The sequence below is a fragment of the Leptonychotes weddellii genome, chromosome 10 (genome assembly GCF_054177405.1).
Source record: "Leptonychotes weddellii isolate Sample4059 chromosome 10, ASM5417740v2, whole genome shotgun sequence".
NCBI lineage: Eukaryota > Metazoa > Chordata > Mammalia > Carnivora > Phocidae > Leptonychotes > Leptonychotes weddellii.
In genome coordinates this window covers 86684214-86708209 of record NC_138378.1, presented here as the reverse complement: position 1 = coordinate 86708209, position 23996 = coordinate 86684214, and the positions used below count along the sequence as shown (strand labels likewise).

The window sequence follows — 23996 nt, the reverse complement described above, 5'->3', positions numbered from 1 at the left end:
AGAATGTGTATATCTCACAACTCCTATCTGTAAGAGGGATATCTGAGCACATTCATATCCTCAACATCTACCTTTTTATTTAACAGTTCTGTAAAATAAATACACAAAAGCTGTATGAACTAAAAATCAAAGGAAAGAATGCCCTCTAGTGGGAACAGAAAATAAGTTTAAAAAACCATTGAAATAGGGCGACTGGGTGGCTCAGTCGTTAACCGTCTGCCTTCGGCTCAGGTCATGATCCCAGGGTCCTGGGATTGAGTCCCACATCGGGCTCCCTGCTCGGCAGGAAGCCTGCTTCTCCCTCTCCCACTCCCCCTGCTTGTGTTCCTACTCTCGCTCTCTCTGTCAAATAAATAAAATCTTTAAAATAAAATAAAATAATAAAAATAAAAAACCATTGAAATAATATGTAAAGTCTTTTTTACCCTTAATTTTCTAAAATGAAACAAAGAGGTTTCTACAGTTGTTTATTTACAGTGATTTGTTTATTTTTAAAGATTATTTTTAAGTAATCTCTACACCCAACGTGGGGCTCGAACTTACAACCACTGCATACTCTACCGAGTCAGTCACGCACCCCTATTTACAGTTTCAAAAACGAAAAACCAAAGGGTGATATAGCCTTTTCATTTGAATAAATTTTTAGGTAGGGAAGAGCTGATGGGAAGAGAAGGTCAATAAAGGGCAGCGGTGTGACAAGGAACACAACGACAAAGAACACAGAAGGAAACTGACCCCACCTGGAGTTTGAAGGCCTGGGATTATATAGTATCTGTCAATGACAATTTTTAAAAAAATATTTTATTTATTTATTTGACAGAGAGAGAGAGCACAAGCAGGGGGAGCAGCAGAGGGAGAGAGAAGCAGGCTCCTCGCTGAAAAGGAAGTCTGATGCAGGGCTCGATCCCAGGACTTTGGGATCATGACCTGAGCCAAAGGCAGATGCTTCACCAACTGAGCCACCCAGGTGCCCCTGTCAATGACAATTTATTTTGACTTCTAGTGCCGTGTAATTTGGAGAGTAGACTCTCTTTTTACTTTAACAAAATATCTAAGTACCATGCATTTTTAATAAGCCCATGCACTTCTAATAAGTGTGACTTAAAAAAAGAGGATATTATATTATATATGCTAGACAATAATTTTAATACTGAGAACGGTACAGAGAACTATGCCATTAAAACAACTTTACAATGATAAGGACAATTCCCAAGAAGAGGCTCTTTGCATTTAGGTGGTTGAAAAATCATGCAACTCTTCTGAGAGGATCTCAGATGAACATGGAAGCAATTAAAGAAATGAACTATTGTAACTCAGTGAAAAGCAGAAGTAGCCAGTAATAAAGAAGATGGCAGAAAGATATTTCAAAATATCTGGAGAAATATCTCCAGCAAAACTGCTGGAGGAAGGAATTTAAGATATATTTTAAAATGCTTCACAAGCTGGGAGCCTAGAACAGGAGTGAAAAGCTTTCCCCCTTTCTATTAAAGCATCACAGAGGAAATACAATCATGCCTTGCAAAGGTAAAATAACTCTAGGAGTTAAAAAAAAAAAAAAAAGCCCTACTTAATTATTTTTAGAATTATGAACAAAACCAAAAAAATTAAATATATCTGTAACTCTATACATGTTTATTTTTAAAAATCTCTACCATATGGTTATGGGAGAAAGTCAAGAGGACAGAAAATTGGGTAGAGAGACCCATATAAAGATACCATTCAGAAAAAGACCTATAGTTTTGTTTTTCTTTTTTTTTTTAACATTTTATTTATTTATTTGACACAGAGAGACACAGCAAGAGAGGGAACACAAGCAGGGGGAGTGGGAGAGGGAGAAGCAGGCTTCCCGCCAAGCAGGGAGCCCGATGCAGGGCTCGATCCCAGGACCCTGGGACCATGACCTGAGCTGAAGGCAGACGCCCAACGACTGAACCACCCAGGCGCCCCTGAATAAAAACCTATAGTTAAAGAGAGTCCAGGGGCAGAGAAAGAAGACATGAGAAAGAGGTATACAGGGGCACCTGGGTGGCTCAGTCGTTAAGCGTCTGCCTTCAGCTCAGGTCATGATTCCAGGGTCCTGGGATTGAGCCCCACATCGGGCTCCCTGCTCTGCGGGGAGCCTGCTTCTCCCTCTCCCACTCCCGCCGCTTGTGTTCCCTCTCTCACTGTCTCTCTCTGTCAAATAAATAAATAAATAAATAGATAGATAGATAGATAAAATCTTTAAAGAAAAAAAAAAAGAAAGGTATACAGCTGGGGGAGGGCAAGACTCAGAAAGAACAGAACTGGGTGACCAAGAGGAACACTGGAGTAGGGAAAACATGGAGAAGTTTGGTAAGTAGGTTGATAGTACTTGTGCTTTTCACACTTAATAGACCTGCTTGAAACTGATACATTTACCTGGCAATTTAGAACAACCCTTTCTGTATGGAGACTCGGCTTTCTTACTTTTGTTTTTAGGTAGAATTCTACAAGTTATATCATATGTAACAAGAAGGAGCATCCGTCTATCCTTTCATTATTTACTATCTACTATGTGCCAGGTACAGCAGTGAACACAAATGTTTGCTACACAGAGCTAATACTCCAGTGGTGTGAATAGCAACTTCTATCATTACTTACTGTGTGCCAGAAAGCTTACATATATTGCTTTCTTAATCTTCACAACAAAGTTATGAGGCAATTGTGACGTGTGATTAAACTTCTTTTGTGGCTAAGGATGATTCAAAGCCAGTTCAAATCTGCCCCAAAAAGTGGACAGAGAGGCAGGGGTTCGACATTATATTAAAGAGTTCCTTATGCATTTTGTCAAGGAGGGAAGTTAAATTCATCTCTAAAAGTTCCCAATGTAGAGGAAGTTGGTCCATTCTGGAATAAATGATTGGTTTGCTTGGTTTTAAAGAACTTGGTCTACCCTCTTATTTCACAGAAACGCATCCCTCGCCTGCAAAAGGAAGCCTATCTTAGTAACAATGGACTTGCTCACTCATGAACTGGTGAACAGCCTTTCAGAAACTCTTATCTGGAAATAGGCTTCTATATTACTCAAGCTATTATATTCAGCCATGATTAGAGCTGTTTTCTGACTCACACATAAAACGAAGGAAGAGGAGGTATATAAGGATTTCAATGAGTATCTGTCGAATGAATGAAAAGAGAAGAGGACATTTTCCTAGGGTAATTAGATAAGAGCTCAAAAAGAGAAAAGGGAAAAGGGATTAATGTGAGTCTATAATAGACTTCTTGATGTAAGGATGACTGAATGATGAAAATTGAGGGGGAAGAGAAAGGGACTGAACAACAGGTACTTGTTTTCTATAGGAGGAAAGAAAATGAGTGGGGCAAAAATGCCACGCCCAGTATTTCTGGGCACCAGCCACCAGCCAGCCATATCAGCCCAGGAGAGTCTGGCTGGCAGCTCTAACAGATGACGCCCCTGGTGCTGGGAAACAGGTTACTGACTGCCAGTCACAGGTTTATGTGTAAAAATAAAAAATAAAAACCCAGTATTCACATATATATGTGCAATTCGGTGTAGTTGCTTTAAACAACACACAGTGCACAGAGATGACTCTGTTTGCAGACCTTCCCCAGGCAGGTCTATGGGGCAAGGCAGAGTGCTCCAGCCCTCCCAAAACAAGTATCCTCAGACAAGGCGATCATTTTAATGAAAATATCAGTGCTTATATTTTGCAGATTGGGAAAAGAGAGTACTAGTAAAAAACATTAAATTTCAAACCTGTAGGTGCTAGTCTAAAAAATTAAAACACTTAAACAGGCATGACACAACACAGGAGACTCTCCCTCAGCTCACCTCTACCCAGCAATGTTCCTTCAATAACCAATCAGTGTTTAACTGACCTTGATGCCCAGGCACCTGCAGAAAGGCTTGGTCACTGAACTGTTGTTCTTTTACAGATACGTAAACAGAGGACACAAGCACCAAGCACCTTGCTCCAAAAGCACACAGCTATCGAGTGGCAAACCAGTGACTGCTACACAGGGTAATCTACTGAGGCATGCCTTCTGACAATAATAAATCTGTTGTTATTTCAGAAGTGGATATCTTCAGCAGTTTTTATTTGCTACAGCGTAGAGATAAATAAAATTTCAGTAAGCTGGAAACATGTCTGGCCTCACTCCTTCAAATCACAGCAGAACAATCAATATGACTCTCAAATATATAGTTTATTTTTCACTTTTGGTCTTTTCAAGCATATCAGGAAATCCGGTACACATGCATCTTCAGACATGGGAATCGACAACCTATGACACATGACACAATCACATCCTGCAATACTACACCACTGCACTCCAATGAACTACCAGACTTGCCTGCATCAACGTGCGTCAGTCCCTACAAAAAAAAAAAAGTGGTAAAAGGATACATACTATATGGAACCACTTCCATAAGTTTAAAAATACACAACACAATATTCTATGGACACATACGTATGTGGAAAGCATATTGAAAGGTGGACAGAAAGGATACACATCAATTGCAAGAAGTGCTACCTCTAGGAGGTAGAGAGATGGAAGGAAATAGAATGGAATCAAGAAAGGATATAGGGCGCCTGGGTGGCTCAGTTGGTTAAGCGACTGCCTTCGGCTCAGGTCATGATCCTGGAGTCCCGGGATCGAGTCCCATATCGGGCTCCTTGCTCAGCAGGGGGTCTGCTTCTCCCTCTGATCCTCCCCCCTCTCATGTGCTCTCTCTCTCTCAAATAAATAAATAAAATCTTTAAAAAAAAAAAAAAGAAAGGATATAAAGTGGAATTCACCTGTATCTGCAAAGCCTTAATTCTATGTTTAAATGTTTTCTTAAAAAAAAAACCAAAACAAAAAAAAAACCAACCAACATGGACAAATTCCCCATCTCCTCTTAACTTGTGAGGTAACATGGAAGAGGACTTTTGGACACAGGATGGCTGGTTTTGTGCAGAGGCATAAATGGGTAAAACAGCTGACCTCGTGGAATTATGAAATAAAACTTTTTTTGGAGGGGCCCCAAAGATGGGTTCTGTATCCCATACCTGTTAATTCCTGCTAAAGTATAAATTAGTCACTGAGTTTCAAGCTAAGCATTCAAGAATGACTTCTCTCAGACACAGTGTATGAGCTGGGCAGGCTACTCAACGGCAGTGTGATGATCATACCACTGGACCCTGACAACAGGGTGGAGGAACCGTTTAGAATGCTCTCCCATCCTACACTCCGCCAATAAGCACAAACAGGAGGAGGGGACTTACTGCCTGGAAAGACAGACTCTAGATACCTGTGTAAGAAAAGAATGTCATTTCAGACACTAAAAGGTGAAACATACTTAATGGTATTACCCCCCCCACACACACACCCCGAACTTCCTGACCTATGGTTTAAACATTTTAAAACGAATTTTCTGCAACTGTTGGAAGGAAAAGGGAAGAAAACTGGAAATCCTTAATATACCACAAGACGAACAGGAAGGGAGCAGAAAACATACTGTTTAATGATATCTATTTAATGATATTTGAGCTAGAAATGTGTGCACATGCACTTGTGATAAATTCCCAGTCAAGCAAGGCACATGACAGCTCTTTCTATTGTCCTGCATCAATCGCAGGAGCTAATTTTGCATTGACTTACCTAAAACACATTATTTTAATCAACAAAAAGTTTTCAGCACCTGCGTAGGTACCCATTTAGTGCTTAAAATTTAATAGGAAATAAAGATATGTAAACAAGCACACTACAGTATGAAGAGGGACTCAGGGACAGAGAACTATGGAAATGTGACCAACATAACAACAACAACAATAAATGATGACCTATTCTGGGGTGCCTGGATGGCTTAGTTGGTTGAGGGTCTGACTCTTGATTTCAGCTTGGGTCATGATCTCAGGGTCGTGGGACACAGCCCTGCATCAGGCTCTGTGCTCAGCTTGGAGTCTGCTTGTCCCTTGCCTTATGCTCCTCCCCCCACTCACGCACTCTCTCAAATAAATAAATAAAATCTTAAAAAAAACCCAAAAAAACAGATGACCTCTTCTGGATGGAAGGGTACAAGAGAACCCACAGTTAGCCTCCCTCTGACACAACTCTTTGTCCCACGCAGTTCCTGAGGTATCTGTACTTCAAAACACTGAAATAACCACCTCAGGTCCCTTCTTCCATGTTACCTACTCATAGAAGTTACTCTAAACTCATTCTCAGAAACCCACCACATTTTCAGACAAAAATTCAGTCCCTACCTCCTCTTGTCTAGGTAACCAATTTAAAACCTAACAAGTCCTCAAAAATGTTACCTTCAACTGTTACATTATTTTTCTTTATGTCTGCTCCAGTTCTTTACTGATTTTAAACTAAAGGACAGCAGACATAAAACTCTGGAGAGGACTAAGAATAATTAACACAAAGTACAGAGAATGCTCTAGCACTGGGAGAAAAGAGGCAGTATACATCTGGTTTAGGAAGCATACTAGTCTAATTTTAGATGTTACCTTTTAGGCGATAATGAAACACATAAGCAGAAAGATATTGTAAAAAGTTAGTTAGGCTGATCTTTGGGAGATTCCCTTTGAGAGGATACATCTCTGTATCAGGGAGAGTGACATACAACAGTATGGAACAGAAAGAAGGAAAGGACAAAATGAGGAAAATGAACAGTGCTTATAGAGTTTGAAATAAGTCTCTAGTAAACCAACTGGAATTCAAATATTAAGTATCCAAAGCTAAAAATAAAATAAAAACATTGGCTTTAATATAAATATTACTCATGTTTCCTCTTCCCTCCACTTATGAACATTTCTAGCCATGATTCTGAGCAGTATGACCCTGAGTAGGGCACCATACAGAATATGCATCCAGGCTGACAATATATCAACAATGACTTTGAAATGCAACACTCAAAAGAGCAGTTCACCCACTTAAAAAAGGAATGGCAGTAACTCCAAGAGCAAACATTACGAGCAGGTAAACAAATAACTTTATTGGCAAGGATTTGAATCCTGCCTGACTGAAAAGAGATTGCTTTCTTGATCAATTAAAGGGGGGAGAAAGCATATAATAATCTTTCTATATCGCAGGGCTGTCACAGATATATAAACATAAATTTCTCTTCCCTTCCTTCACATTTCAAGGATATCAAGGACATCTGAATTATAAAGTGGGGTGCTGGTTATTACTACTGTTTCTCAGCTTCAAGCTTACCCTTCTGTATGCAGCTCTGCAATGCTGGGTCTCGGAGGTGGTTCTTCATCAGGGGCCATTCTGTCCCCCAGGGGATATCTGGCAATGTATGGAAACATTTGGGTTGGAGGGAGGGAGATACTGGTTATCAAGTGGGTAGAGGCCAAGTATGTTACTAAACATCCTCCAAAGCAAAGGACAACCACGTGGCCCAAAATGTCAATGGTACTGAGATTAAGCAACCATGTCCAGGGTCTGAAAACTTGATTATTCAGACTCCCTTGGCAGTTGGCTTCTGGTTTACATTCTGCCAATGGGAGGCCCTAGAGGGAGAGAGAAAGCATCCCTCCAGGAGAAGAGGGGCTCTGGCCCCAGCATTCTCAGCACCAGCTAGTTGCATTCTGCTCATAAAACTCTAGTAACATCGTCTTTTCCTTTTTTGTAAAATTGGAAATGTCTATAACTGTACTCTCCAACGCAACAGCTACTAGCCATTAAAATACTTTGTCAGCTGAGAAAGTCCAGAAGCAGTGATGCTCCAGCAGCAATGAGCACACACAGCACCACAATCTTGGTTTCTAACCAGCATCCTCCACTAAGAAAAACCAGAGCTCCCCAGGAAGATGGATGATTTCAGGGCTTGGGGGAGGGCAAGTACATGAACCTGCTACAATGAATGATGCAGAGATAATGATGGATACATGTCAAAAGGATACAGAAGAAACCTTGAAGGGGTTTCTTTTTTTTTTTAAGATTTTATTTATTTACTTGTCAGAGACAGAGAGAGAGAGAGAGAGCACAAGCAGGGGGAGCGGCAGGCAGAGGGAGAAGCAGGCTCCACGCTGAGCAGGGAGCCGGACGCGGGACTTGATCCCACGACCCTGGGCTCATGACCTGAGCCGATGGCAGACCCTCAACTGACTGAGCCACCAAGCATCCCTTGAAAGGGTTTCCACTGGCCAAATCTGGGATGATCTGAGCACCAAAATAAATAATAAAAGTACTAGATTATAACCCACTGAACACAGGAATCCATGTGTCCATACTGATACAAATAAGAAAGTCAAAAAGAAGGAAATAGGGGGGAAAAAATTCCTTACGGTGAAGGAAATAGGAAAAAAAAAGCCCTTCTCCTTATGGCAGATATATAGATTAGATATAGAGATCAGTTACTCCCAATTCCTACTTTACCAGCACTGGACCTGTGCTGTCCAGTCTGGTAGCCACTAGCCACATGTCATTTTTTAAATGTGACTTTAGATTAAATATAATTTAAAATTCAGTTCCACACCAGCCACATTTCAAGTGCTCACATGGCTAGTGGCTACAGTACTGTACACGGTACTGGACAATGGCATTTGAGACTGAGCCATAATTTTGTAAAAATAAAGTCTAGAACAGATAACATGGTAAGATCTAATTCTGTTCTTTTCTGAAAATTTAGCACTGGAATTTAAAAACTGACAATTTCATAATGATAAAGAGTAAACAACAGCAACAAAATTTGGAGGCTGGAAAGCAGATGGATGAGTGGTTACAGAGTTAGGAAACTGAAGACAGCTGAATCCTAATCCGGGTATAGGAGAAAGCTAAGAAACAACCCAATTTACAGCACAGATGCAACAATATGTCCAGGACTGGCAGCACCAGGTACCTCCAGAATGAAAGGATGAAGAACTGTAGAAAGATGGAAGATGTAAAAGCTCTTTAGAAGCAGTTACATTTCTTTTAAGTTTTTATTTAAATTCCAGTTAGTTGGGGCGCCTGGTGGCTCCGTCGGTTTAAGTGCCTGCCTTCGGCTCGCGTCATGATCCTGGGGTCCTGGGATTGAGCCCCATGTCGGGCTCCCTGCTCAGGGGGTAGCCGGCTTCTCCCTCTCCCTCTGCCTGCCGCTCCCCCTGCTTGTGCTCTCTCTCTGAAAAATAAAATCTTTAAAAATAAATAAATAGGGGCACCTGGGTGGCTCAGATGGTTAAGCATCTGCCTTTGCCTCGGGTCATGATCCCGGAGTCCCGGGATCGAGCCCTGCATCGGGATCCCTGCTCGGCAGGGAGCCTGCTTCTCCCTTTCCTTCTCCTGCTACCCCTGCTTGTGCTCTCTCGCTCTCTCTGTCAAATGAACAAATAAAATCTTTAAAAATAAATAAATAAATTCCAGTTAGTTAACATACAGTGTAATATTAATTTCAGATGTGCAATATAGTGATTCAACACTTCCATATATCACTCGCTGCTCATCACAAGTGCACTCCTTAATTCCCATCACCTATTTCACCCATGCCCCTACCCACCTCCATTTTGGTAACCATGAGTTCTCTCTCTATAGTTAAGAGTTGAGAAGCAGTTAAATTTCTTTTTTAAAAAAAGTTTTATTTATTATTTATTTGCGAGAGAGAGCACAAGCGGGGGGGTCGGGGGGCAGAGGGAGAGAATCCCAAGCAGACTCCTCACTGAGCACAGAGCCTGACACAGGGCTTGATTCCACATCCCTGAGGATCATGACCTGAGCTGAAATCAAGAGTCAGACGCTTAACCAACTGAGCCACCCAGATGCCCCGAGAGGCAGTTAAATTTCTAAGTTGCCTCTCCAACAGTATACTCCAAGTGGAAAGTAACAGTTTATTTGTTAAAGCGGGTAAAACAGGGGGTCTCGAACCTAGGGAACTCATGGCATTGTTGACAGCAGAGTAAAGTGCATTCTGTACTGAAAACTGAAAAGCTGTATATGCTGAGTTGGAGTTAAGTAACTGAATTATTTCCAGGAGAAGTGGGGTGGGGGGGCGGAGGGGAGGAGGACAGTATTAAAGAGAAGAAAATTGGAATACTTGTCTAGAAGTTTCAATATTCTAAAAGTGAGAAAATGGAGGGGAGGAAATAACCAACAGAATAACTGAAGAAAACTTCTCAGAAAAGAGGTTATGAGTTGCCAGACTGAAAATGCCCACAGAATACCCAACACAGTGGATAAAAGGAGACCTACCCACCACATTTCAGAAGAGCAGACATAAAAAGGAGACTCTAATTCTGCTAGCTTCCAGAAGAGGGACTGGGGGAAGAGGGACTGGGGGAAGAGGGGAGTAGAGGTCACACAAAGATCAAAGATCTGGTGTTTGCAAGAGGAAGACTGGACACTGAAAGGTGATGCATTACTGTCACCAAAGTTCTAAAGGCAAGACTGTCCAAATTAAAGTTCCACACCTAGGAAAGTTATCACTCAAGGATGAGGGTAGTATAACAACATTTTAAGGTGCATTAAGTCCTTAAAAAAAATTACTTCCCATGCATCCTTTCTCCTGAAACTATGAAAGTATAGGTTACCAAAAGAGTGAGAGAGGAAAACAATGGGCAGATGGAATCTAGGAATCAGAAGACTGAATCAGAAGACCCAATACAAAGAAGCAACAAAAATCACCAGGGAGCTAGACGGTGAAGTGGGAACCCCCAGAATCACTAGTCCCCACCAGAGTAGTGACACTCAAAGCCACGTATCCTGAGTGGTCATCATCCAGATCCTGAGGCCACAGTAGTGTGTGTTTTACACTGTTTCCTGAAGCTTAACACCATTCAGATAAGTACACAAATCATAAACACACAGCTCAGTTTTCACAAAGTGAACACATCCTGTGTAACACCTAGATCAAGAACCCCAAAAGTCTCCCTCATGCCCCTTCTAGTAACCACTCAAGTTACTACCTTGACTTCTAACATTCTAGGCTTATTTTCCATTTTGTTGACAAATATGTATAAATACACATACATTCGTATTAATACTTGTAGTGCTCTAAGTCATTCGTGCACATTACCAGCTGAGGGTAAAAAAAGTCAACTCTCTCCCTTCTTGTTTCTGCCCTCACAGTGTAAACAAGTGTCTTTCATGATCTATTTAGTGCCATGTTTTTCACCTTTCTGGGACTGTTTATAGGGGGTTTCACTGTTTCAAACGGCCCCTGAGGGTACGGCAGCAGTGCTGCCCAGTGCTCCTACACACCGTAAGGCTATGACGTGTCTTACAGAGAAAATATACATTAGATAAGTTTTTTTTTTTTTAAAGATTTTATTTATTTATTTTGAGAGAGAGAGAATGAGAGAGAACACATGAGAGGGGATAGGGTCAGAGGCAGAAGCAGGCTCCCTGCCGAGCAGGGAGCCCGATGCGGGACTCGATCCAGGGACTCCAGGATCATGACCTGAGCCGAAGGCAGTCGCTTAACCAACTGAACCACCCAGGCGCCCCATTAGATAAGCTTTGTTCAGGCATGAGTTATGTTGCTGTTGGCTGTGAGTTCTAGGATCATAAACGAACAATACATATTAAATAAACTGTCTTTCAACAGAATCACTTCTAAAAAAACAAGACTGATCAACTGATGAAAATGTGACCGGAGGCTTACAGGAACCTAACCCTGAATTTCCCCTAGGAGCAATTATTCAGCATTTGCTAGGTCATTGTTCATGGAAACTTTGCAGAACAGAACTACCAGAGGTAACAAGAATCAACTATACATATACACAATCATATAGTATTGTACATTTTCTGGTTAATCTGATGACAGAACGATGCCCAGAGAGTCTGGCCCAGGCTCAGCTGCTTGTCTGGACTTGGTTGGTCACAACTGCATGCTGATGAAATTCCTGTTCTCCCCTCCAGGAGAGAGGTTCAGCCAAGGACCCTCGTTTCACCCACGTGTTCTGCTCTGACCTGCTCACGAGAGCAGGAGGTGGGCCACAGTGAACAGCCATCCTCTTTCCATGCCTCTGCTGGAAATCTGCCCTGGGCCACACAATGGCCAGCCAAATCCCCCATCTGTGGTGGCCCTGAGTTTCCAGGGGTCAGTCATGACCTCACCCAATGACTTCTCCAAAGAGTCACTCAGAAACTCTCAGTGAGGCTGAAGGCAGACTGTTCAGCTTCTCCTGTCCTCAGAGATTTCACCCAATAGTGCAAACTGCCCTTTCCTCACACAGGCTGGAGTTTGCTACTCCATGTTTCGTAACTAAACAATATGTTGCTTAGACAGGAATAGATATATTGAGGGTTAAAGTATAGAGAAAGACGAGATGATCAAGACAAAGGTCCAGATAGTGGTTATGGACATGTTTGTGAGATGGTCTACTTTTTAATATGGGTGATCGAAACAAAGATCTTTGTTTTATCTTTTTACTGAATACACACATTTTGTACACTCTTCTGAATGCATGACATATTTCTCACATGTACGTAAAAACTCCATTTTTAAAGGAAAGAACTGACTTACTGGCCATATATCTTAAAAATCGTAAATACTGTTTAGATTTTTTTTTTTTTGAAGCGTTAGAAACTTCTTTTAAAAACTGTAAGAGGATATTTTTTACCACATACAGGGAACCTGAAACCATAAAAGGGGGGGAGCACACTAAATTTGATGAGAGGTATACAACTTTAATATTGGCTAAAGATCCCATAAACAAAGTCAAATGACAACAGATGAGAAATATTTACAATAAACAAACAATGATGAGCTCTTAAAAACTAAGAAAAAGACCAACAGGAAAAAAAATAGAAAAACGGGAAATGGGATATGACCAGGCATTACTGAAGAGGAAGTATGTGATTCAAGTACATCTTTGGTAATAAGAGAAGTATCTAATGTCCTCCAAAATTTTCAATGTCATTCAGATGAAGGCCTAATTAAAGTAAGGCTCATGAAAATCTTAAAGTAGAAGATTCAGGCATGACAAGTAAAATGAAAAGTAAGCTATCAAGCCTGTGAATCAAAAACTGGCTTCATTCTGAGGTAAAACTGACCCTCCTCCTACCAGACCTTCCTCCAAAAAATTCAATTGCTCTCATTTTGCAAGAGTTCCAGCTTAGGCACCACCCACAGCCAACACAGAAGTCAGACTGAATCAAGGCCTTCACTCTTTGCTACCAACATTTTAGCTTCCTCACATAGTTACATACTTGCTACATCTTTTCACTTGCCCACTTATCTTGCACCATTGTAAGGTCCTGTACTTGACCCTATTTTATCTAATGTTTTTAATGGTGACCTGGAAAATGACAGAAAATATACTTATAAAGCTTGTGCATGAAAGAAACAGCTAAAATATTGGGTGACAGAACAGAAATTCAAAGAAAGGTGAATGGGTGTGCCAAAATAAGATAAATTTATTTTTATTTATTTATTTTTAAAGATTTTATTTATTCATTTGAGACAGAGAGATACAGAGAGAGAGAAAGCATGAGCAGGGGGAGAGGCTGAGGGAGAGGGAGGAGCAGGCTCCCCGCTGAGCCAGGAGCCTGACGTTGGGCTCGATCCCAGGGCCATGACCTGAGCCGAAGGCAGACGCTTAACCATCTGAGCCACCCAGGCACCTCATAAGATAAATTTTTTAAGGGAGTCTCATAAAGTCTTGCCTTTAGATTAAATAGCAATCCATGGGCTAAAAAGTTCTGGGAGAATTAACTAAGCAGAACTTCGGCTTCAGTATTAGCTTAAGATGGGATGCAATTACTAAAAAAGCCAGCAAATAAACAAGTTCAGGTGGTATTAATGAACATATAAGACACATTACTGTAATGTTTCCACAATGTTTCACTCTTGTTGGACCATATGTGAAGAACTGCATTTAGTTCTGGGTGTCTTGTTTTAAAATGAGAAACAAATACAGTATAATGACAGAATGGCAAAGGTTCTAGAAACTAAGTCAAGAGAAATTACTAAAAGACAAAACAGGCCATTTAGCAGAAAAGCTGGGAGTAGGTAACACACAGGGGTTGTGATAGCTTTAAAAAGAGAGCTTTAAACAGAGCTAGCTAAGAAAGTAGTACACTGGTCCCTGCAGCCGCGGAAGTCAAAACCAGGAGGCACTAAACGCAACATGCTGGATCTGGATCCTGTACTGGATCCTGCAACAGAAAAACATTAGTGGAAAAACTAGTAAAATCCGAGTAAGTTTGCAGTTTAATAATAATGTACCAATGTCAGTGTAGTAGTTTTGACAAATATTGCCAGGGTGACATGTTAACATTAGGAAAAACTCGGTGAGGGGTGTATGGGAAGTCTTTACTACCTTTGCAACTCTTCCGTAAATCTGAAATTACAATAAAATTAAAAGGTTATAAGATGAAAGAAACAAGGAGACAGATGGTTTAACAAATGACTTTCAATAGTGTAGTGAATACTCTTATCAATGCATGGGTTGTGTTCAGAGATTAGACAAACTGAAATGCGCCTTTGAAAGGATATCTGCATATTTCACGGCATACTGTTACCATTTAAAGTGAAGGTCAAATGAATTTAGTAGGGCCACTAATATCTACCTTGGAGTCCAAAAGCCAGAATGTAAAGAACAAAGCTAACTGAAGCAGATCTATCAACACTAGGGAAATAATCTTACATTTCCAATAATGTTGCAATTGATTCTTCTTCTAGGTTTTTTTTTTTTTTTTAAGATTTTATTTATTTGAGGGGTGCCAGGGTGGCTCAGTCGGTTAAGCGGCTGCCTTCAGCTCAGATCATGATCCCAGGGTGCTGGGATGGAACCCCACGTCAGGCCTCTCTGCTCAGCAGGGAGCCTGCTTCTCCCTCTCCCTCTGCCTGCTGCCTACTTGTGCTGTCTCTCTGCCAAATAAATAAAATCTTAAAAAAAAATTTTTTTTATTTGAGAGAGAGAGAGAGCTAGAGAGAGAGCAAGCCAGGGGGAGAGGCAGAGGGAGAAGCAGATTCCCTGCTGAGCAGAGCTCAATGTGGTGGTCAATCCCAGGATGGTGGATCATGACCTGAGCTAAAGGCAAGATGCTTAACTGACTGAGCCACCCAGGTACCCTGGCTAGTTTTTTTTTAAAAGATTTATTTTAGAGAGAGAGAGAAAAAAAGGAGCGAGCACGAGTGGGGGAGGGGCAGAGGGGAGAAAGAGAGAGACTCTCAAGCAGACTCCCTGCTGAGCGAGGAGCCTGAGGCGGGGCTCGATCTCAGACCAGAGCAGACCAGAGCTGGATGCTCAGTTGATTGAGCCACCCAAGCGCCCCTCTTCTGCTAGTTTTGAAGAGGACCCCAAAGCCTTCTATAGGTGTTTTTCCAACTATAGGTCATAACCCAATGCAACCAGTTTAGTCACAGTAGCTCTCCCTGGAGGTAACACTCCCAGGGGGCATGCTGGAACTCTGTGGGGGGTATTTTTGATCACCACAATGATTGGGGGGTACTACTGGAGTTTACAGGAGAAAGGTACCAAAGATACTAGGTGTCTGGAAATGCAGTAAAGAAGTGTCCAGCATCCCAATAAGATATGCCAAATCTCCCACCAGACATTCAAGTACAAAATATAATAATAATAATAACCTTTAAAATAATCTAATCATACTACCAAACTCCATTTCCCCCACAAACACAAAATATTTTTTGCAACTTTAGTAAACACTTATTTTCCAGGTATGCCACTATCTCGTAAGAAAGACCATTTTGCTTTATTTAGAACTTTACAAAAGACTCTTTAACATTTCAGAAAATCTGATGAAGTTGTTCATAGTAGCTGAGTTTCTAGTATAGCATACCTATACCAGACTGCTTTTCTTTATTTATTTTTGAAGATTTTATTTATTTGACAGAGAGAGACACAGTGAGAGAGGGAACACAAGCAGGGGGAGTGGGAGAGGGAGAAGCAGGCTTCCCGCTGAGCAGGGAGCCCGATGTGGGACTCAATCCCAGGACCCCTGGGATCACGACCCAAGCTGAAGGCAGACGCTCAACAACTGAGCCACCCAGGCGCCCCAACCAGACTGCTTTTATAGCTATAACTTTCAAATAGGTAACAGAGATTCCTCTGAATAGTTTTATTTCCAAACATTATTTAGTAGGGATTTGTTTTTTTTATTTTTTATTTTTTTAAAGATTTTATTTATCTGACAGAGAGAGGCACAGCGAGAGAGGGAACACAAGCAGGGGGAGTGGGAGAGGGAGAAGCAGGCTTCCTGAAGAGCAGGGAGCCCGATGCGGACTCGATCTCAGAACCCTGAGATCATGACCTGAGCCGAAGGCAGACGCTTAACGACTGAGCCACCCAGGCACCCCTTTAGTAGGGATTTATGAAAGAGAGTTCTTTCTAAATTGTATTAACATTAAAAAGTATTTCACATCAGAAACCTGGGTGGCTCAGTCGGTTAGGTGTCTGATTCTTGGCTTCAGCTCAGGTCATGATCTTAGTTGTGGGATTGGGGGTCAGTGTGGGGCTCTGCAGTGGAGTCTGCCTGAGAGACTCTCCCTCTCCCTCTATTCATCCCCACCAATTGCATGGGCATGCTCTCTAAAATGAGTAAATAAATCTCTTTAAAAAAAAAAGTATTTCAGGGGTGCCTGGGTGGCTCAGTCGTTAAGCATCTGCCTTCGGCTCAGGTCATGGTCCCGGGGTCCTGGGATCGAGTCCCACATTGGGCTCCCTGCCTGGTGGGAAGCCTGGTTCTCCTTTTCCAACTCTCCGCTTGTGTTCCCTCTCTTGCTGTGTCTCTGTCAAATAAATAAATAAAATCTTTAAAAAAAAAAAGATTATTTTTTATTATTATTAGTTTTTATTCTACTATCTACATATATCTCAGCTCTTTCATTTTCCTACACTTTTTATAGGATATGTTTTCTGATCCTATTTTTTAAATCCAAATGTATTTACTGTAAGTAGATGCAGACAATGATGTACTTCACTGTAACATCTAAGGTAGCTGGTGACTTATCAATGAACTTTATTTCAGAATAACCAACAGAGTGTTAAAATATGGGTCTGATAGGGTTGAGAATCACTAATTTAGTGGATCTTATGCAGAATTTCTTGCAAATGGAATAGAACAGAAAATTACCAGAGTACAATGCAAATAGGGTAGTTTCATGAAACTTTTGTTTCCATTATGTGTGTATTTTCTGAGTGTTGTAAAAACATATTTCTTGCTAGAATTCAGGGTCAAATAAGTTTGCAAACCACTGTTAAAGTCCCTCCCCTCCAACCTCCCCCAATAACTAAACAGACCAGTGGTCAACAATCCTCCTACAAGGTTGTTCCCCTCTTGGGCTCTCTGCAATCTATTTCCCATCTCTATGTCCTCTTCCTCTCTCTAAAGCACATGCAACCTCACCTTCCCCACTTCCCACATGTATGGGTTCCAGTCACTCCCTCAATTTATTTTTTACCTTTTCCGTCTTGAAAGCAAGCAAGCAAATACACAAAGAAAAACTATGGGCGTGGCAAAAGGCAAAAAAAAAAAAAGTGACCTTTTTAGGGGCACCTGGCTGGCTCACTTGGTAAAGCATGTGATTCTTGACCTCGGGGTTGTGAGTTAGGGACCCAGTAGAGATTACTTAAAAATAAAATATTGGGGCGCCTGGGTAGCACAGCTGGTTAAGCGTCTTACTCTTGGCTTCAGCTCAGGTCGTGATCCTAGTGTCATGAGATCAAGCCCTGAGTCAGGCTCCCCACTCCACGAGGAGTCCGCTTGAGATTCTACCTCTCCCTCTGCCCCTCCCGCTCATGCTCTCTCTCTCAAATAAATAAATCTTCAAAAAGAATTATAAAATAGAGGTGCCTGGGTGGCTCAGTCGTTAAGCATCTGCCTTCAGCTCAGGTCATGATCCCAGGGTCCTGAGATCGAGCCCGCATCAGGCTCCCTGCTCTGCAGGAAGCCTGCTTCTCCCTCTCCCACTCCCCCTGCTTGTGTTCCCTCTCTCACTGTGTCTCTCTCTGTCAAATAAATAAAATCTTAAAAAAAAAAAAAAAAAGAGTTATAAATAAAATTTTTTTTTTAAAAAGTGATCTTTTTAGGCATGACAGAATCCAGAAAGCATAAAGGAAAGGCAGAGGTATGTCTACAATAAAAATGAAAATCTTTTGGGGGAGCCAAGACACCATATAACAAGGCAAATACGACTGGGAAAAAGGTCCTATAATATCAAAAAGGTTTAATATCCCTAAGACCGACAACAATCAGGAAGAAAGAAGCAATTCTAGTGAGGGGGGAAAAAGTGAGTGCAACAAAAATTTTTAAATGAAAATTAGTCATACCCTATGACCCAGTAGTTCTTACTTCTAGGTATATACCTAAACACTTAAAAAATGATTAGAATTAATGAGATGATTTATTAAGAGGCTCTCAGGTTTTCTAGATATAAAGTAATATTAGCAAAAAGAGACATGTATTTTACCTCTTATTTTCAAATGTTTATTTGCAGTAGTTATTTGATTTCCTGTCTTAATATGTTCACTTAACTGGAGGTTCTTAAAAAGGGTAATATTACTTCTGAGAGGACATTTTGAAAATTTGGTTATCACGATGATTGGATGTCACCTCGGCATTTGGGAGGTCGATGCCAGGGATTCTAGAAACTTGCAATGTGATCACACAGTGAAAAACTGTCCCACCTTTCCCATGGCTTTAAAATGTCCCAATTGAGGGGGAAAAAAATGTCCCATTGGAGGGGTGCCTAGCTGGCTCAGCTGGTAGAGCATGTGACTTTTGATCTGACGGTGGTAAGTTTGGGCCCCACACTGGGTGTGGAGTTTACTTTAAAAAATAAAAATAGGGGCGCCTAGGTGGCTCAGTCGTTAAGCATCTGCCTTCGGCTCAGGTCATGATCTCAGGGTCCTGGGATTGAGTCCCACATCAGGCTTCCTGCTTGGCAGGAAGCCTGGTTCTCCCTCTCCCACCCCCTACCCCCTTGCTTGTGTTCCCTCTCTCGCTGTGTCTCTCTCTGTCAAATAAATAATTAAAAAAAAATAAAAATAAATAAAATGTCCCAATGGAAAAACCTGTTTATAATGACTTGAACTTAGAAGCTAAGTCAGTGTTACATATAGATACTAAGTACTTTTTGCACGATTTTAACACACATTGAAATCATCAGTAATACAACTGTTTGGGTAAACTGTTTAGAACTTGACATCATGAGTTGTTCAAAAAGAAACAGCATCGAAGGCAACTTTGTTTAAGGTATGTGAACTGCCACTACGTCTGTTAGGGATTTGCATTTGAGGCTGTCACATTCACAGTGATTCTGTATATAGGTACAACCTCTTTTGTTATTTCCTCTAATATAATCATGCCTGAGAATTTACATCTTGAAAGACACATTATTACATATTATTTTGTTTTTATTTTTCCCCTGTATTACAGCATTACAGTGATTTCTTTAAAGTATGCAAGTAAGAGTTCTTTATAGAAAAATTCCAATGAACAAACACAGGAAAAATGGTAAGCGCTGGAAAATCAGCATCTTGCAACCACTATGAAACAACAGATCCAGGCAGCTTACATCGTGACAGCCCATGGAGAGACAGGCTGACATTTGAACCCACTGAGACAACCAGACATTATGGGCCTCTGAACAGGATATAATAATAAGTATTATGAAATATTTAGCCCCTATGAAACATTCTTACCAAAACAAACATCTGAATCAAGCCTCTAGAACACAGTACCACTTAAAAGAAATATGGGGAATGAAAGGATATGTTAAAATGACATCACAAAAATGTAAGCCAGAATGTGGGAAATACCAGTCCAGTTTCTTCAACAAATAAATGGAATTTTTAAAAGAGAGGGCTGTTATAAATTAAGAGAGATTTTAAAGGACATACCAACCAAATGTAATATGTAGACCTTGTTTAAGTACTGATTTTAACAAACTAACTTTAAGAAGACACTTTTGAGACAACTGGGAAAACTGAACATGAATTGGGTATTAGATAATATTAAAGAATTATTGTTAACTTAATCAGGTATGATAATGATACTGTAGCTTCACATACAAATCTGTGTGTGTGTGTGTGTGTGTGTGTGTGAAATATTTGTGGATAAAATGATATGCAGGTCTGGGATTTGCTTTAAAATGTTCAACCCCCAAAAAGGGAGGGGGCTGGAAATGGATATTAAAATGGCAAAACGTGGATGTGTTGAAACTCAGTAATAGAAAAGGGTAATATATTAATTATGTGTTAATCTCAGTTGACTTCTTTAAAGTCCTAGAACAGAAAAAAGGGATACAGGATCATCTCCTTAGTTCTGTCTTTAGGTTGCCACAAACGTATGGATCAACATTCTGTGAGCTACTCAACCAGTGAGCAGCTCTTACGCCATTATCTAATAAATCTATCCTGCCCCGAGGACAAGGACAGTCTTGGTCCGACATACCCTAATGAAGGAGAGATACTGTATACAGTGATACTCTGATGTATCTATCTATTTTAAGCAAACTCTACGCCCAATGTGGGACTTGAACTCACGAGATCAAGAGTCCCATGCTCTACCAAATGAGACAGCCAGGCGCCCCTTGATACACCAATTAAGAAGCCTAATCAAAAAAAGAGCTAAGTTTGGTATGCGTGGTCTTGGTATATGTTCTCCATGGATCCTTTTCACTACTATCTTTCATGGGCCTTTTCCTTAGCAAATTTGTTCTACTGTTCACAAAATCTCCTGTGTGTTTTCCTGCCTTGGCCTTTGTATTACAGCCTCATTTCTGCCTACGGCATTGGTCTGGAATGTCTATCTGCTTCTACTCTATCCAGGCAAATCCCTTCTCCACAAAGCTGGCTCAAATCCCTTCCCTCAGTCTCCATGCCTTCATGTGAACACTTTGATTTACAGAATGTCAGAAAAGGAAAAGACTATTCATAGCTCTCACTGGCCTTTTAATCTTAAGTAGGTAAGCCTTTTGGTATCTCCTGTATTTTTATCCTTCCTGCTCCTTTAGAATGCAAATTCCTTGAGGGCAGGGACTATACCTTATATAAGGAAATATACCTTGCATATTGTTAGTACTCAAATTATATGCAAAGAATTTAGAAGTATGATAAACAGCTGTTTTCTATATCCAAGATGAAAATGATGAAGATGGCTCAAATAATGAGTGCTTGTTATATGCCAGGCACTAGCCTATTTTATATATAATAACCACTGACCAACCACCCCAAGGTTAGTAAGCATTATGCCCATTTCATGAAATGATTCACAGAGAGATAAACAACTTACTGATGTCATAGTTAGTAAGTGACCAAGGGGGGTTTGAACTCAGGCAGTCTGGCTCCAAAATCCCATTCTTAAATTTTACTATTTAGCATCTCTGAAAAAAACTTGAGTAAACAGGAAAATTTTACTCCCTGCAGAAGTCTAGCCTCTAGTATTAATCTACAAACCAATAAATAAACTCTGAGCCTATAGTTTTGGGTCACTTCATCTCAACAGCATATACAGTAGAAAATGGGTTGGAATCAGAGTCATGGGATCTGAATTCTAGTCCTCACTAAGATCTCAAGTAGTATGACTCAGCCTTTCTAGAACACAATTTTATTTGGAGAAAAAAAAAAAGGAAGGTTGATTTCCTTCTGGACCAAAAGGTCTATTAGTCTATCTACCTCTTGATTTTATTCGTGAGAAAAAGAACGAAAATAAACGAATTCGTTACCCAGCTGCCAAGCCAGCCTACCTCCCACAGGGCGCTGTCCTGGTCTAGACCTGCCACGGGACACACGGGGGGCTCTCTGCTCCATGCTGCCTCTTTCCTGCTACTTTGAGAAAAAAAGACAAGGTCGGAAGGCCCTGAAACAGACATTTTTACCTAATAAAAGGTTTGAGGAACTCAAGTCACACTAAACTGGAGAGAGGAGCAACACAGTTCCATCAAGTCTTGACTTCAAGATCTCTAATGATCCTGCTGAGCCAATTCAGCTCCAGGTCACTCACCCAGGTGGCATACACACCTCCCCTTGAACATCTAACAGACATCTCTAACCTAGTATGTCTGAGAGAGAACTCTTGACCCCCCCCCCCCAAAAAAAACATTCCTTCCCTCTTCCTGCCCTCCCCGTCTCAGTAAGTGGCCCTCTTCCTACCCACATGCTTTGGCCTATACTACACCAGCAAGTCCTGGTAGCCCTACATTCAAAGAATTAAGTTCAAATGTCTTACCAGGCCTATAAATGTCCCACATAATCTGACCTCAGTTTATCCCTACCTCGTCTTCTCTCCTCTCCCTCCCTGCCTAGTCAGCTCCCAACCACTGTTCCTCAAACAACTACTTTACTCTAACCCCAAGGCTTTATTTTTGATGAAGTCTCTGCTTGAAAGGAGCACATCTGGGGCGCCTGGGTGGCTCAGTTGATTAAGCCTCTGACTCTTGATTTTGGCTCAGGTCATGATCTCAGGGTCATGAGATCAAGCCCAGCATCGGGTCTGCTCTGGGTGTGAAGCCTGCTTGGGATTTTCTCTCCCTCCACTCTCCTCCCAACCACCCCTTCCCCGCTCATACTCTAGCTCTCTTGGGAAGAAAGGGAGGGAAGGAGGGGATAAAGGAGGGAGGGAAGACCACATCCTCTGAAAGACCTTCCTGACCACTCTTAAAAATAGCCACACAGATCACTCCATTACCCTTCCAACATATTCAATCCTTACTGCCTCACTCTCCTTTACTTTCTTGAGAGTATTTATCATGAGTCAAAATTATACTACAGGTTTCTTTTCTGCCCTCTTCCTCCAATTAAAATGTAAGCCCCACAATGAGAACTTCTTATCTTTCATTACTCTATCCCCAGTTTCAAATACTGTGTGCCTACTGGCACAGTATTTATTGAGTGAATGAATTTTCCCAGTTTTTTTTTTTTTTTTTAAGATTTATTTATTTGACAGAGAGAGACACAACGAGAGAGGGAACACAAGCAGGGGGAGGGGGAGGGGGAGAGGGAGAAGCAGGCTTCCTGCCGAGCAGGGAGCCCGATGCGGGACTGGATCCCAGGACCCTGGGATCACGACCTGAGCCGAAGGCAGACGCCCAACCGACTGAGCCACCCAGGTGCCCAAATTTTCCCAGTTTCTAATATCTGCCAAAACCTGCTCTAGGTGCTAGAGATACCTTTAGCTGTTGACATCTCTCCTCCCCTTCACAGCCAAATCTTTAGGTAGCATTCCTAACTTCTCATGTTCATTGAGGATTGAACACCCTGCAGTCTGAGCTCCTCTGTCCCAGGACCCTGGGACAGAGTTCACATGGGGTTCCTTGCTCAGCAGGAAGCCTGCTTCTCCCTCTCCCTCTGCCTACTTGTGCTCTCTATCTCTGTCAAATAAATAAATAAAATCTTAAAAAAAAAAGTGCTCATGAATTCCACAACTTTCTCACTCTAATAGCTCCAGCCAACAAACACTTCATTCCTTGTCTTCTTGACCTATTTGCAGCAATACTGACTGAATCCTCCTTCCCAGAAAATCGCCTTCCTAAGTTTCAACGCCAGCGTTCTCTCCTGGTTCTCTTCCTACTCTCCAGACTATTCCCATTGACACAGTCTCCTGCTCCTTAAATGTTAAATGTTTTCAATGGCTTAGTGATCAGTCTCCCCTCATCTTCTCAATCCATGTGTTCTCACCATCACTGCGCAACCAACTCTTCTACTATGGATTAAGTCCAAACTCTTCTGAATTCCAGACCCACATGTTCAACTGCCCCTGGACATTTCTACCTGGATTTCCCATACGTACCTCAAATCCAACATGCTAAAAATGGAAATCACTTCTCTTTCCCCTGCTTCCTACCTTCTCCCTCAAGGCATATTTCTGTCTTAGACAGGCATCTTGGTGAATGGCACTGCCCAACTAATCAAGCCAAAACTCCCCAGTTTTCTTAGACTTTTCATTCTTCCACAATATGTCTAATTAATCACCAAGTATGTCTCCTATTTGCATGCAGTACAGCAACTTTCTGATCTTACTGTAATTTAACTGTCCCCCTCCTCCCTGCAAATCCGTCCTTCAGGGCTATCCTTCGGGAACACAAAAATCAAATTCCTGGCTTAAAATTTCCTAAAAATTCACTCCCTATTACG

At 41.3% G+C, this 23996-nt stretch overlaps 1 protein-coding gene across 4 annotated transcripts in view; it reads right to left on the bottom strand.

Moving 5' to 3' along the window:
* The window catches only part of KCMF1 (potassium channel modulatory factor 1), a 75998-nt gene that overhangs the window by 35376 nt on the left and 16626 nt on the right, over positions 1-23996 (bottom strand). For 2 of the 4 annotated variants that reach the window (XM_081796668.1, XM_081796669.1), the window contains exon 2: positions 7189-7266. The exons of 1 other annotated variant lie outside the window; for it this stretch is intronic. In XM_081796668.1, the coding sequence (XP_081652794.1) occupies positions 7189-7266 (78 nt within the window). Of the gene's footprint in view, positions 1-7188; positions 7267-21610; positions 21690-23996 lie in introns of those variants that run through there. One more of the 4 variants, XM_081796670.1, reaches the window with a different exon arrangement.